Genomic DNA, 16,102 nt, shown 5'->3' with positions numbered 1-16,102 from the left:
AGTAGCTAGTTGAAACGATATCCGCTCTCGGCTCACCACGACTACAGTTCTGCCATAAAATATCCCCTGTGGTAGACAGATCATGGGTTAGAATCCCCTTACAGTCCAGATAACCGAGGGAGTCTTTCGATATTTTTCTCTCCGTGTAGCGCAAATGCGTCATTTTCAATAAAAAGTCCTATACTATCAGTTTGCCTGATACAAGAGTTCCTTTGTCTTCTGGATTAGTTTCAAAATTATAAGGCTAACTTTGACAGTCGTAAACTCAGAATTGAGACGACTGTTCTACGTGAACTGTTTCAATAAAATGAAAGAGATGGAAAGATGATTATTCGAATACTTTTTATTGATTTTAAGGGATATTAGATTTTAATCAATAATTAATATTTCGAATGCTATCAATCGCCCTTGCTGTCAGGAAGGAAAAAAAAATGGATAAGTTCAATAAAAGTTATTTTGCCAACTGGAACTGGTTCATTTTTGGTGTTGCTTATAGACTTGTCTTAAATTTTTTCAAGCTTCATTTGCTCTGATTTGTGACTTCTATAAAGATAACTTACTCTCCCCTAAGTGTCAATTTTTGACTTCTAATTCACATAGTTTTTTTTATAGGAATTTTAAAATTTTAAGGGGATAATAGGGGGGAAAAGAGAGAGGATGTTAAGAATATATAACTAAAATCAGTACTAATAGTACCAAAAACAGACTACTTTAACAGAAAAAAGAGATTATAAGCTTTACTTTTCAAGTAAAAAAATAGATAGAAAAATTAAAAATAATAAAATTGAAAAATAAGATTAAAAAAATATGTGAAAAATAATAAATGTGTGTTAAGGTTTTATTTGGAAATTAACCCATAATTTTAATTGATCACCACACCACAAAGGCATAAGAGGAGAAATAGCAATAATTAACAGTAATTTAAAAAATGAGCAATAAAAACAAAAAAAAACCAATTAAAATCGAACAATGAATAATTTAACATTTGAAAAGGAACAATAAACAGTTAAAAGGGCACGAAGAAAAATTTCAATTGAAGTCTAATCATTGTGATTCCATTATTGCTTTTGCTTCCCAATATAATTTATCCAGGGAGCTTCTTTCTGGTACTTGAAAATTCAAACGATGGCTTGAATTCATATTGTGTGCTTGGTAAATTGGGCATACATCGGTCGATAATATACATATTTTGAGCAATAGGTTTAAAAAGAGAAATATAAAAATATATAAAAAAAATCAGTAACTTTTTCACAGTCTGCAAACTTGCTAATAATTACTTCCTAAATGTATATCAGCATGGCGGAAATAAATTTATCAAAAATGCATATGAAGGAAAGAACTAGAAAAAAAACAAGTAAATTAAATAAAAACAAACAAATAAATAAAATAAACTGTAATGATCAACAATTGAAAGAAATACTTAAACGTATTTCGTTCTTTTAACAGAATGAAACTACTCTGGCGGTATCAAATTTTCAAAATATTACGTTTTCAGACAAAAAATGACCAAGATTACTATCATTCTAAAACTTATTTAATTATTTTTTTCAATCTCAATGGTCATTGTCGCGGTGGCTCAGAGGGTAATGCATTTGCCTTCCAATGACGCGATCCAGGCTCGATTCCTAGCGATGGCTGGCTGATACGAATTTCAATCTCGGCTCACACTGAACACAGTGTTGGCGTAAACTATTCTCAGTGGTTGACGAATCATGCATTAGAATTCCTTTGCCGCCAGGCTAACCGTAGGAGGTTTTAATCTCCGTGTAATGCAAATGCGGGTTAGTTCCATCAAAACTACGAAGGCAAGTCCTTCACGAAGGCTAGTTTGTCCCAATGCTTGAGCCAGAAGTTCTCTTTTCTTCTCGGTTGGGTTCAAAACTAAAAGGCCACGTTGTTCAACATTGATAGTCGTAAACTCAGAATAGGGGAGACTGTTCACCTTAAGGTTATTGAATAAAAATAAAAATCGCATTGATCAATCAATCTAAATATTATTAGGCTACTGCTTATTTCAGTTATTAAATCTGAGACAGTTTTGAAATTATTCTGAGCTCAAAAATTGCACACATACAGAATATTAAGACAAAAAACGTTATCTTTATTATTATACTAAAATTGAAATTAATTTTTTATTTAATGTTTCAATCACGATACTATATCATTAGACGACTACAAATTTAACTTTATGCATGTGAAACTTTATCAAAATTATTTTAACAAATTCAATTACGCCTGAAAAAAAAATTTTAAATAAAAAAAAACGGATTAAAAATCTGTTCATTCTGAAGTTATGATTTTTTTTCTAATCAATGTGGAACTTTATTAGCGTTCTAAAAAACTTGGGTAAAACGAGAACATTGATTAAATTTATTTAAAACTACTTCGACTAAGTTCTAAAAAACTGTGAAAAACAATTTCATGCTCAACCAACAGAATAAAATCAAATTTAACACCAGCATTTTGTTTGGCACATAACACAAGCCATAAAGTAGAAAAATATGTCTCTTTCCAAAAGTGAAAAATATTTGGCGTACATCAAAACAACTTTTATAATTACGTAAACAAATATAAAATTAAATAACTTAATACCATAAAGACACATATTTATGGCTGGTTTTAATGTAAAGAATAATGATTTTCTTTCCTTATTTTTATACTTTATAACATCAATATCACAAATATTCACTAATGCTTAAATTCAAGTCTGTTTTTCTTTTGAAGCAAACTTACAAGATCGAAAATTATCTAGTGTTGTAAACATTATACATTTTGTTTGATATTATGCAGTTTTTGAAATCTAAAATAAAATTATATTGTGCTTCATTTGTGAAAATATTCCTCACAAACTCTATGAATGATTTTTTACATTAATCCAGAAATTATAGCATTCACCTTTAGGTTTGAAAGATTGGTAAAATGGTAAGTGAAATCATTGAAACATATTTAACATTACTGAAAAAAAACGCATATGCAAATTATTTTAAATTTAGAAAAAAAATGCAATTAAAATATTTTTAACAATGAAATGCATGTTACTATAACAATAAGTGCCATGCAATAACAGTGCTTAACAAGTCCTGTGAGCCATGTTTTGCATTTTTCCTAAAGGAATATTATCCGTCTTTATTTTTGGAAAAGTAAGAAAACGATAAGTGTAATAATATATTTTTGTATAGTTCGTTTTTATCATTGCAAAATAGTTTCGAGACCATTAAAGTAAAAGTAACTTATAACTCTTTTATTTTTAAGCAAATAAATTACTTATACAATTATTTTAATTAGTTTAACTTCGAATTAATTCGAAATATTCATTTTTAAGGTGAATATGGTACGAGAGCAAATTATAAATGCGTCATGGTGGTCTGGGATACTTTGTTTTTAATTTTATTTTTATTTTAGCATTATTTATTAATTATTATTACCTTTCAAAAACATACAAAAAGTATTTATTCATCTTTAACGCGGCAATTAAAAAAATTTAAATTTAGCATTCTGTAAAAATGATATTTTTTAGTGTTGACGCAATTAAATATAGTAAGCATTTATTTAACTGATTTTTTTTATTTTTTTTTATTAAAATTTTCGAAACTTAATTTTTTTTTTTGGTGTTCTTTTTTTACTTAATTATTTTAAAAGTTTCCAAATTTAAAAAAATTAATCTATATATAATTTATTATTTATCTTATAAATTAAGTATAAAAACTGAAACCAAAAGTTTTTCAGTTTCATACAGACAAATAAAAGTACAAATTTTAAAATTAGCATATTTTCGAGAAGTTATTATATCTCGGAGTGGAATTTAAAAATAGATACCAAAAGATAATATTTTTCTTCAATAGCATCTTAAACCTTTTTCTGTTATTAAACATTTTAAAAACTATACTGAAACCAGTTCACTTTCTTCGAGTACTACGCGTGATCTTTCTAAATACTGTTTGGAAATTACGAGATGAGCTGTCACTGAGGTAGCTTACAGTTAAGTCAGAGGCTTATCTCATGATTGCCAGACCGTACCACTACGAATATGTGTACTTTATAACAAATAGCTTTTAAAACTTAGGTTCGTCAATAAATTTTCGAACTTCGTACATATTCTCGAGAAATTATCGTTTCTCCTGCGAGTTTAGAAGAAAGTTAAAAGCAGTTACCAAAAAATAAGTTCAGTTTTTTGGTTAATAACTTTTGCAACTTTTATTTTGCTATTAAATATTTTGGAAACTATCGAATCTGAAACTCGTACACTTTCATCGCGTACTACATGTGATCTTTCTAAATACTGTTTGGCAATCACGAGATAATCTCTCACTGAGGTTTTTGTCACTGAGGTTAGATCAGAGGCTCATTTCATTATTGCCAGACAGTACCGCTAGGCATATGTATATTATAGGAACCGAATCCTTGTTTTTAACTCATTTATGAGTACAATTTACATTTTTGTTTATTTATAATGGAAAGATTAAAAGACAGCAACAGCAATCAATACAGAGAACCATATAGTAAGAATATAAGAACACAGAGAACTAAAGAAGCAGCTGTAGCGAAGTGAGTATCCTGTAGCGGTCCATAAGAGACTGTTTGCTTAAAGCTCAACAAAGGATGATATGCACAATCTGTTGTTGTTGCTAATCTCGGAATCGTCTAGCAACGCTAGACGACTCCCATGGATTCCGAGTACCTCCAAAAAGTCCATAAAAAGGGTGGAGTCTCTCAGGACCTCATCTTTACCGAACCCCAAACAATGCAGAATATGCGTAGGGGAGGCCATGTCTGTCGAGCACCAATGGCATTCAGGATAAGTTTTTTGACCCCGGTTGAAAGTAAGGGATCTAGTGTGTCCACTCAAGAAGCGTGAAAGGGCAGTTTGATGGGCTCTCTGTCTAAGATTGAAGGATTCTCCCAGTTTTTTTGCAAAATACCAAGAGTGGTTGGGTGGAGTTCTTATGGTCTTGTTTAATTTCATTTTTGCCAGTAAAACATCCGTATTAACCAATACTGTAAGTCTATCTTAAGGTACTCAGTAGCTATTTTTAAATACAATTTATTACTTGTCCTTGACTAAAAAGCAATTTATGAATTGAAAAATATGCTTGAATGCAAAAATGAAAGATGAAAGCAAAAATGGGAAAAAATCAAAGCTTGACGAATCGGTTAATTTTTTTTCCTTTATTGTTTAATTGTGTTAGAATTTAAATCAGTAAGAATGCGAGTTTTACTCTAAAATGTTTGTTCAAGTTTTTATTGGTTGTACTAAAAATATCAATGATTCAAAAAATCAATTAAAGAAGAGGAAAAAGATACAAGTGGTTTTCTGCATTGTGCTCCTCAGTTAAAAACAGATTATTCACACCAAGTTTCAAAATTTGTTGCTAAGTCCGTTAGTAAATGGCGTTTATGATTCGCAATAACTATAAAATGTATTTCTAAACTAAATCATCATATAGAGCAACAACGTTGCAATTCCTGAGGACAATAACAGAAACTCGTGTAAATATTTCATCTGGTAGGATTAAACATGGATAACAAAACATTGTTATTTAGTTTTTCAAGACAGCAACGGCATCTGGTGTTAAATTTTGTAACTAATTTTAAAACTTGGTGAGAGTGATGAAGTGTTGTCTAAGTAGATCGCAACATTACGTACACTTCTGCTATACCCTTCCGTTTTTCTTTAAATGGTTTTTTCAAATCTTTGGCCTTTTTTGAGACTTCCTGCACATTACATTAGTTAAAAAAGATATGTTTCAACTAATTACCTAATTAATTAACGCAATTTAAAAAAGGAACCTGTAAATTTAAAAAATTAAATGTATATAAAGTAATAATAGGTGTTGAAGTTTAAAATTCAATTTCGCTAAAATTGTCCAAACTTTTATTTTATTTAATATTTCTTTGTCTAAAATTGTACTTTTATATCCTTTTAGGCTCTTTGATGCATGCATATGATGGCAGTTTACATCCGACGCAGACATCTTTTGTTTCTTCTTGCAGCGTTCTATTTTACTTATCTGCTTCTCTATTTATATATTTTAGATAATAGTTTGAGAACTCTAAGTGAGTTGTTAGAAATCAATGAACTGTTTTCCTTTAATAAGAATCCTAAGAATAGGATATTTGAAAAAGTGTTTGACTATATTGAAACAAACGAAATTATCTCATCCAAGGAAACGGATAACGATTTCTCTTCGAGAGAAGATCAATATTTTGATGGTAGCCCAGGATCATATAATGGTCAGTTAAAAAAACCAATGTATTTAAAAGAATATGAAGGACCATACCGTGAAGATAATATTATAGAACCAGAGAAGAAAAATGAAACATATTCATTACTACTGAAATTAAACATCAATAAAAATTTTCCTCGTTCTTATTTTAAGGACATTACTTTAGAATCAGAAAACAATGAACAATATTCATCGGTGAGGAAATTAAATGCTCTTCCTAATAATGTACAAGGGAATATTCAGAAAAAGATTGTATCTCACTCGGAAGACATTGCATCAGAACCACAGATCAACGTTCAATATTCCTCAAAAAGGAAAATAGAAAATCATCAGAAAGAAGACGCATCTAAGATATTCAATATGTCACCTACAATATCATTGATTAATGATATAAAAATCAAACAAATGCATTGGACTTCAGAAAAATTAGAAAACCTCATGCTTGAAAAATTAGTTACACATTCACCACAACCACTTGAATCAAAAGTTCTTTTTTGGCTTAAAGCAGTTTCCCAAAAAGTGCACAACACCATATCCTCTTTGCAATCTTTTTTTAATACTACGACTAAAAAGCAAAATTCAAAGTCAAACAGTGATATTTTATCTATAAATGCAGTAACATTGCCTCAAAACATTATATTGAGCAGAAACAATACAACTCCTTCCGAAAAAGATGTTTCTGTACTAAAACCTATTCCAAAACCGAAGAAAGATCCTAATTTTATAATCGACACCAAAGGATGCAAAATACCAAAAATGAGTCCTTGGGACTCGACAATATTGCACCTCATTCAGTTACATAATCCTTTAAAGTGTTCTAATAGTCCTTTATTTATGACACCAGAGCCAAATGGAATTATTCATTTAAATATATCAGTATTAGAACAGTATTACAATACTACCGTTGATGAGCTGAAATGTTATTACCAAGCAATCTATCGCAAACATGAAGATCCTGGTAACGTCAGGGAAAATGATTACTTTGTGAGTGAAGTTCAGAACTTGATATTTAATAGTCCAATGCAAGATGAATATGTTGCTGCCAAATGTTTCTTCCCAAATAATTACACTCACGAGCAATACTTTCCTTTGGTTAGGATTAAGAAAGATGTAGAAGAAACAAAATCGAAAATCACGCCACCAAGTCCATTGAACGTTATACTTTTAGGAATTGATTCCGTATCAAAATTAAACTTTTTAAGACATTTCATGCGCACAAAAAGTTTCCTCAAAGATAAAATGAGATCCTTTGACATGAAAGGATATACAAAAGTAGGAGATAATACGTTTCCGAATTTGGTACCGTTACTCACCGGCCATTTCGTAGAATATTATTGGAACGAATCTCTTAGAGATACTTTTTTCTTCGATAATATCAGTTTGATTTGGAAAGAATATGCCAAGAATGGGTATCGAACATTTTATGCTGAAGATTCCCCTTTGTTTGGTACATTTAACTACCTAAAGCGAGGATTTTACGATCCCCCAACTGATTACTACTACAGACCCTTAGCGTTGGCCATTGAAAACTCCATGTTGAGGGCAAAAGCTAGGGTGACAAACTCACCATGTTTAAACTCCGAAATGGAGACAGATCTTATGTATGACTACTTGATTAATTTTATTAAAACGATGGGAAAAAGACCCTATTTTGCCTTTTGCATGGTATCTATTCTCACGCATGATTTTTTAAATAAAGCTGGTCGTAATGATGTTCCAGCTGTTAGATTACTTCAGGCTCTAAATGATGAAGGCGCACTAAACTCAAGTGCCCTTGTGATATTCAGCGACCATGGTTTACGATTTGGGGAAATTCGGCACACGTATATAGGGAAATTTGAAGAACGGATGCCGTTTATGTATGTACATATCCCCAAGTGGTTTCTTGAAAAACACCCGGATGTTGAAAGAAGTCTAGCAATAAACCAAGACCGTTTGGTAACTCTTTTTGATGTACATGCTACAATGAAGCATTTGCTCTACCTAGATGACAATCTCCAAGATAAAACTGACGAACTTGGAATTAGTCTTTTTAACGAGATACCCGAAAATAGAACTTGTGAAGATGCACACATTCACCAGCATTGGTGTCCTTGCAACAATTTCAACCAAATATCCATAAACCATCCGGCGATTTCAAATGTTTCCCGGTCTCTTGTAGATCATGTAAACGAACTTTTGCAACCTCATGCTAATGTTTGTGAAATACTAGAAGTAGATCAAGTAACCGACGCGCGATTTGGAATGCCTAATATGAAGGATATGGGTGTTCAAACAACGGAATCTACAACAGGCGACTACTTAATTACGCTGATAGTGAAACCAGGGGGAGGAGTTTTCGAAGGAACTGTACGGTACTTTTCAAACAATATGACTTCAGATGTGCTGGGTGTCAGCAGAATCAGTGTCTATGGTAAAACATCTTGGTGTATAGATAGCCCCAAACTAAAACTTTATTGCTATTGTAAAACTCAACAGGAATGACATTTGTTAGCTTACATAAATCTCATACTGATGTTAGTGTTACTATGGGTGAAGAGAAAATAATAAACGCACAATTTGACATGTCCAATCTAAGTAATTCAATAAATATAAAATCAATAGCACATGTGAAAATATTATGCTTTTAAAAGGTGTTTCATAAACACAAAGCTTAAACTAAAACTTTCGAAAGTTTATCAATATAAAGAATAAATTTTAACTTAATGTTGACTCTTAAAACTAATATTTAAGAAAAAAAATGTTGAAATCTAGTGAATACCTAAAAAGGAATCAAGATTAAAAATATTAAAACTAACTTAATTGCAAAAAAAAAAGCAAGAGGTGCTAAAGTTACTTAACAGCATACATGGCAACGTTACTTTTAAAATGTAACGAGTAAAAGTACAAGTAATTTTAAAACAAGTAACGAGTAAAAAGTAAAAAGTTCTTATTTTAAAAAGGAACGAGTAAAAAGTACAAGTAAAAGTACAAGTACTAGACAAAAAAAGTAATGATTTAAAAGTACATTTCTAGGAAATCGAAAATTCAAAGTAACCTAAAATTTTACTGAATAATATTCTTACGTTCTTTAATGTTTTTGCCAAATTGTTGTTATTTATTTAATTATTTTTAATTTTGAAAGCTATGGACATTAATTTATTTTTAAATTCGGAAGAATATTATAATATAATTTTATAATATAATCGTATAATATAATTTTAAAATCAAATATAATTTTAATATCAAACTTTTTATGGATTTGCACGAAAAAGAAATTCCATCTATTGATTTTAATTTTTAGTTTATTATTTTTATTTATTTAAATTACCATTGATTTGAAATTGTTTTACTCTATAAAAACGCGTTTTAAAAGCACAAACATAAACAAAGCAAACACGGTGTTTCATATAGCTTTGTGATCTTGAGCTAGTAAAAAATAATTGCATGTGCAGTATAAGTTGAAACAGAATAGTCTACAATTTTATTTGTAACAATGGCTAACGCTGAAGTCATGCGAGAAAATCATTTTCCGAAAATTTCTGCCTAACGGAATAATTCAAATTTGTTAACGAATTTTAGTATCAGCGGCTAAATTAATACCTTCGAGTTTTCAAGAGTTAAAATAGTAATTATAATAGTTTTCAATAGCACAAATAGTTCTGAAGTTCTTAGAGATTTGACTGGGCTTTGTTTGACAAGGTCGGGCATAAACATAATTTTAATAAAAAATGTACTAGGTAAAAATGTATTTAATAAAAAATGTATTAAGACAAAAATGTATTATTAGTGAGTTCAAAGAGAAAATTGAAAAACGTAATAACAAAATTTTATTTAAAATGTATGGAATAAATGCATAAAACTCGAAAATGACTGAAAATAGCTTGCTAATTAATATTTTATTCATTTTACAAAATAATTGCATTTCGAAAGTGGTGTCACTGAGTCTGCTGCGAGAATTTCTCAGAACGTGCTTAGCCACGCTGAATAAGCGCTCCACGGGAGCATTAGAAGGTACTGCAGTATTATATTTCACGCATAATTCTTTTACGATTGGATATCGATTCAAAATTGATATGCTTTCCGTTTCGACATTTGAGTTCATGTATGCCATAAATTCTTCTGTCGTTGGTGATTGGCATGATGTTTTCAGCTTTAGAAAATTAAGATTCCCTGGGGGTTTTTTTTTCTGTTACTTTATTAGTTAAAGCAGGGTGTTCAGCTTGGACAATTCTTTCCAATTTTTTTTGTAGCCTCCTCCCTAGCTTTTTCTTCAAACCAATTAAATTTGATGCAAAGTACCAGAGCTGCAGCAAACAATAAATCGTCCTGCGATTTCACATCGCGAAACCTTTCGCAGTTCAAAAGAGCCGTCTTTTCCCTTTCAGGAATGACAATTTTAAAAGGTCAAGGTATTTGAACACGAAGTTAGCTGTGAATGCCTATATATTGCGCATTAATTTTAAAAATTAAAAAAACATAAGCATTTTTATAAAAAAATACTTATTTTTTATTTTTTTTCTTATTTTTAGAAAGCTTACCGAGTTTTAGAAAAAAGTAACGATTTCATTCGACATTTCCGTTACAAATACTTGCACTTTTTCCCTAAAAGAGTACCGAAAGTACAAGTAAAAGTACTAAATTTGAAAAGTAACGAAGTACAAGTAAAAGTACGTACTTTTTAGTTGTACCGACGGTACAAGTAACGAAAGTAAAAGTACTGCCATGTATGGAAATAACACCCCGAAGGCTTTGCAAAAGTCCTGGAAAAATACAAGCAATACATAAAATCTAATCAGAAGAGAAATTTCGTACATAATCTTGAAAATATAATACAAAAATGAAAAACCGAAAACTCACATTAAATTGGTCAAACAGCAATTTTCTGAAACACACTCAATGTAAAAGACACATTTGAAATTAGAGAAAACAACGCCCTCTATTAAAATGCGCAGTAGAAGAAAAAAATGATAGGGAAGGTTAAGTATTGCGAAACAGATTAATATAATGCTTAACTGGGGCTGCTCAGTTAAGACTTTAATTTCGCCCTGTTTTTCTCAATTGTTTAGAGTTAAAAAAATTAAACAGGAAAGGTTTTGTTCTATGGCTTCCGGAGCTGGTACCCCCTGAAGATGTCGGCTTCGGTGGCCATATTTTTATTTCCATTGTTTTTCTTTTTTCTTTATTGCTTCAATTATTCTTTCTTTTGAAAATTTCTGCTGCCTTGCGCGTTTCTTTCAAAGAAAGTTCTGTTATTATACTCGTAGAATTAAATAGTTTGTATTCTTTTACTTATTTTTCAAGTCACCTCTGTTTTTTTCTAGCAAATTCAAATCTGCAATAAAAAACAGGTGTATAATTTTAAGATTCTGAAGTTGACCCCACACTACCTCCGGGGTAGAGATTGGGAGGACGTTCTGTGCATTTGAATTCCTCATTTTAAATGATTTTAACGAGTGTATTTTTAAATTTTTGAGTCGATGTGTATTTCTTGTGGTATTTTATCGTCTCCATATTTTTTTTTGTACCTTGCCTTTACTCAACTACCTCAACACGTTTTATTGCTAAATTAACTATTATTTAAACAGTGAAAGAACACGAACAAGCATTGTTGCTTGTTTTTTTCAACCAGAATTCGTTTTTGTTTAAAATGTCAAAATAAGTTGTATCAGTATTCGTATGCTTTAACAATGTAACCATGCATTTTAATAATGATATAGACAATATTTGTTTTTAAATCTTAACGGCTCTTTCATTTAGTCATCGGATTTCTTGATAGTAATCGACAATAATTTAAGTTCGCAAGAAAATTGTAAGTGATTTCTTTTTACTGATAGTTTTAATTATGTTAGTTTTTTGTTGTTGTAATTACATGATTTTTCTTCACAGCATACTATTAAAAATATTTGAATGTAATATAAACAACTTCACTCTTTCGATCTTGTGGTCAAGGTATTAGGACTTTGTTCATTTTTATATTATTCTACGAGTATATTCCTCAATTTTATATATATTTTTTTTAACTGCGAAATCTAGCGTTCAACTAATAACGTTGTTCAAAAATAGAGACCCGCTCAATTGATGGCAACATACAAAATAAGTAAAACGGCTTTTATCTACTTGTTATTTTCAAAATATTATTATATGTAGTTTCTTGCATCTAAAAATTGTTATGTAGTACAAATTAAGTCTCTTAATGACTAATTCAGTACTTTTAACTGAAAAGAAAAAAAGCTGTCATTTTGTTTAATTATAGCTTGTGTGTCCAACAATTAGATCAATCGATCATTAGCCGAATGTTATAACATTTAATATTAAAGAAACTTGTATAGATCAGTGTATCTAACCCGTCATTGATTTCCTTCGTGCCCAATTCATAGTTATGGAACGTAAATGTCAATATCAGTATATATAACATTTCTGAAAAACTTGCAATTGTATCGCTCAGTTTTGCATTAAACGTATCTTGAATTTATACATGGCCTTATCCAAACAATGTGGATTTCCTAAACAATTAAGAAATTTAAATTTTTGCAATACAACATTTGCAGTTACATATATAGTTTAACTTTTATACTTACTCGGGAAGTATAAAAGTAAAGACATACGCATTTAATCATTTCCTCATAAAAATGCTTAAAAAGTAATCTAGTGAACTCACCGAATTTCCTGAACCTCCCAAGTTCGGCTCCCCAGTCAAACGACCCAGCTAGGCCACCACCGTGGTGTTAATCTAAAATCCAAAAAATGCATAACTTTTTGCCATGACAATTGGCCCAAAAGTGCACGTCCAATTAATTATTTTACAACGAAGTCTAAAACAAAATAGTAGATATCACAAATCAATGCTCCAACAGAACGAGTGTTTTATAATACGACCATCGACCTAATTTATGTTGCCTCAACAACACTGTCTTATAATGGGATTCATAAAAATTTTCCAAACGCTCCGTTGTCTTATAGTGGGCTAAAATCACATATCATAGTAACAATTGCAAATAGTTCCACTAAGTACAGTTGTCTTCGTCATATGGCAGACATCGGATCTGAGGTAATGAAATACTAATTACATAGTAAACAGAGTTTAAAATAATAGAAAAAAATTTGATATCAGATAAGAAAACAGATCATAAATTGGATAATTAATAATAAAATTTTAGGATTCCCAAGTCAAAATTCATGCTAGTATCAGCAACCATAACAGGCTCGTTTCTTGCTATACCTTGCTATGTCAGCAAGGTATTCAAGCTATTATATACTGCACATTGCTAGCTGGCATCAAATTCTGCATATCGAGTTACCATAGCAATAGCACGATAAGTTATATACAAGTATCTTGTCAAAACTTAACTCCGTCCAACCCCCGACAAGTAGCATCCGGGTACATACAAGTATCTTATGCTAATTTGCTGTTAACGCTTCTTCCAAGGCATGGAGACACATTAACGTGCTATTGTATGCTTTTTAATGCTTGCCACCGTAATATGTTTTGTAAGCAGCTTAGGCGGATATAGCATAACGCTCTATGCGTCAGTATGAATTGCTAATTTGTTGGACACGATTTTCCAAACATGAGTGGATAGGTACTTTAATGAATAATTGCGTCGTGTTAATACTTCTTAATTTAATAGGCTATGAAGACATTTTAAATTGGAATGGCATAATGTGCTAGTAAGAGGTCCTTACGTGCAACAAATAACTTGATTGCGAATAATATTAGATTTAATGTAATATTAGATTATATTCAATCTAGCATTTCGACTTCTAAACTTTTTGTCCATTTCATTACTTAAAGAATGGGACGACTTTTTTGGGAAGGAACACCTTATATTATTAATAAATAAAGATTTATTTATGAAAGAAAACAGTAAGTTCTTGATGAAATATCCTTTCTCGTGAATGCAATTTTATACCAGAAAAGTTGGTGTTTTCTTTACTAGAGAGCGCTGCATTTTCTCCTTACCACCTATATTTCAGAGTTATTATCCGCCGTATTTTGAGACTATTTAGCTCAACTTGTTTGGTGCAACAACAGGTGTTTGAGAAGTAATAAAACTTTAAAAATTAGAATAAAATCTAAGCTTTAAAAACACTGATTACCTTATCAACAATATACAAATTTCGAAACTTAAATCTAAATAAAAATTTGAAAAATGTACTTTTTCTAGCTATACTCTAACTAAATACTAACTTTTACGTATGTAAGAACACAAGAAAAGCAAATATTAATAATTAAGGGGACACGGGACCTTTCAAATGAAAAGTTATGAAAACTTGTTTTTTAATTTAATTTTACTATTATGAACATAATTTATTTATTTTTTAGCATATTTTAGGAAATAGGCCAAGTAAAAACAATTTTGGTCAAAATTTTTTTAAAAATTTAATAAAATATGAAAATTTTAAAAAAATACAAAAACTGTCCCTTGTGTCTGAAATTTCATCCAAATAATTTAAAAATTTTTCTATAGATAGATAATGATGATATAAAGACTCTCTAGCATCAGTTATTGTTTCACTTCAAAAGGTTTTGAGAAAAAAAAATTTTTTTAGTTCCGACGCTTTTTTTTCGAACATTTTCATTTCCTCCTACAGTTAAAGTTGTATAAAAAACTTTATAATTAATATTTCGTGAAAACAATGCTACATTGTCTTTATAACAGTCATATGAAGCATATGAAAAATTTTCAGGCAAAAGTTTCAATTATTCAGACACAAGGGACAAATTATAGATGTAAATTATGCAAAAAAAGTTAAAGGAGAAAAACTACTTTTTTTGTGTAAATTAACTAAAACTCACTGTAATAGCTATAATATCATGCTTAAAATATAAAAAGAACTTCCGGTGTATTCTTAATATAATAAATGCTAAATTTTTACCAATACAAACGATTTTCACATAAAAATATTGTTCGTTATGCATCATATCAATATGTCATATGTAACCTTGAAACAAAGAAAAAAGATTTTTGTGTGCATAAAAATTACACTAAAAACATTATTCTCTATAATTTTAATAAAACAAATAATATATTTGATACCAGATAAATAAAAAAATTATTGACTTTGACATAGGAAAAGCATATTGCTGAATTTCGATAACATGCTAGAAAATTTATATACTAATGCTATATTAATTAATTAATTTATTAATACTATATTAATTAATTTATTTATTAATGCTATATTAATTAATTAATTTATATGCTATACTAATTAAAAAATATTTTATAGAAATTTTGATTTGAACATAAAAAAAATCAAAATAAGCTTGATAACTACAATGTAAACAAACAGACAGCTTATGGAACGTCAAAAGTGCCACGCCCACTTTTCAGAAAAATAGCTATAAAATCATAAAAAATTATCGTATCGAAAAAATTTGAACAACACGTGATTCAGGCTGACTATCTTTATATTTTTAACAAAAAAAAATTTATTTTGAAAATTTTATGATTTCAAGGTCCCGTTTCCCCTTAAGTCAATCAAAGCCAAATCGGCATTTCCAAAAAAGCGAGTTCTTTTTAAATATATTTTTTTATTGGAAGCAAATTTATCTGTTTGGAAATATCCTCTCCACACAATCAGCTGCAGTAACTGAAACTCGTGCAGGTAAGGTGATGTGGATATGGAATCTATAGTTTATTGAAAATTAATTCGAATCACGAACTATAGACTTTTAAAAAAATTTTAAACTGTTGAATTGCAACTTTTAGTTCTTCACGTTTGGTTAGGATGTCATATAATATTGGTTCTGATGTAATCGACAGCTACTAGAATGAACGTCTTAGTCATTTCAAAGGTATTTATAATTTAATAGCTTTTTTTTTATAAAACTAAATAAGTTTAGTAATTTATAGCTACATGAAATATAAATAAGTTCGGGTACCCGGAACTCG

General features: G+C 29.9%; 1 protein-coding gene across 1 annotated transcript; it reads left to right on the top strand.

Annotated features, from left to right (window-relative positions):
• The first annotated feature begins 2,663 nt into the window (after nucleotides 1–2,663).
• On the top strand, nucleotides 2,664–8,821 carry LOC107447941 (uncharacterized). The gene is made up of 2 exons (XM_016062985.4): nucleotides 2,664–2,922; nucleotides 5,925–8,821. The coding sequence occupies exon 2, from the start codon at nucleotides 5,937–5,939 to the stop codon at nucleotides 8,706–8,708; it is 2,772 nt and encodes a 923-aa protein (XP_015918471.3). The 5' UTR covers nucleotides 2,664–2,922; nucleotides 5,925–5,936; the 3' UTR covers nucleotides 8,709–8,821.
• The last annotated feature ends 7,281 nt before the right edge of the window (nucleotides 8,822–16,102 follow it).

The sequence above is a fragment of the Parasteatoda tepidariorum genome, chromosome 9 (assembly GCF_982258835.1).
Source record: "Parasteatoda tepidariorum strain Cologne lab strain chromosome 9, Ptep-v5.0, whole genome shotgun sequence".
NCBI lineage: Eukaryota > Metazoa > Arthropoda > Arachnida > Araneae > Theridiidae > Parasteatoda > Parasteatoda tepidariorum.
Note: the sequence above shows the minus strand (reverse complement) of the source record. Positions and strands in the feature narration are given on the sequence as shown.

Excerpts from the sequence above, each read along its gene's own strand:
- LOC107447941 (XM_016062985.4), top strand. The coding sequence starts at position 5,937 with ATGCATATGATGGCAGTTTACATCCGACGCAGACATCTTTTGTTTCTT.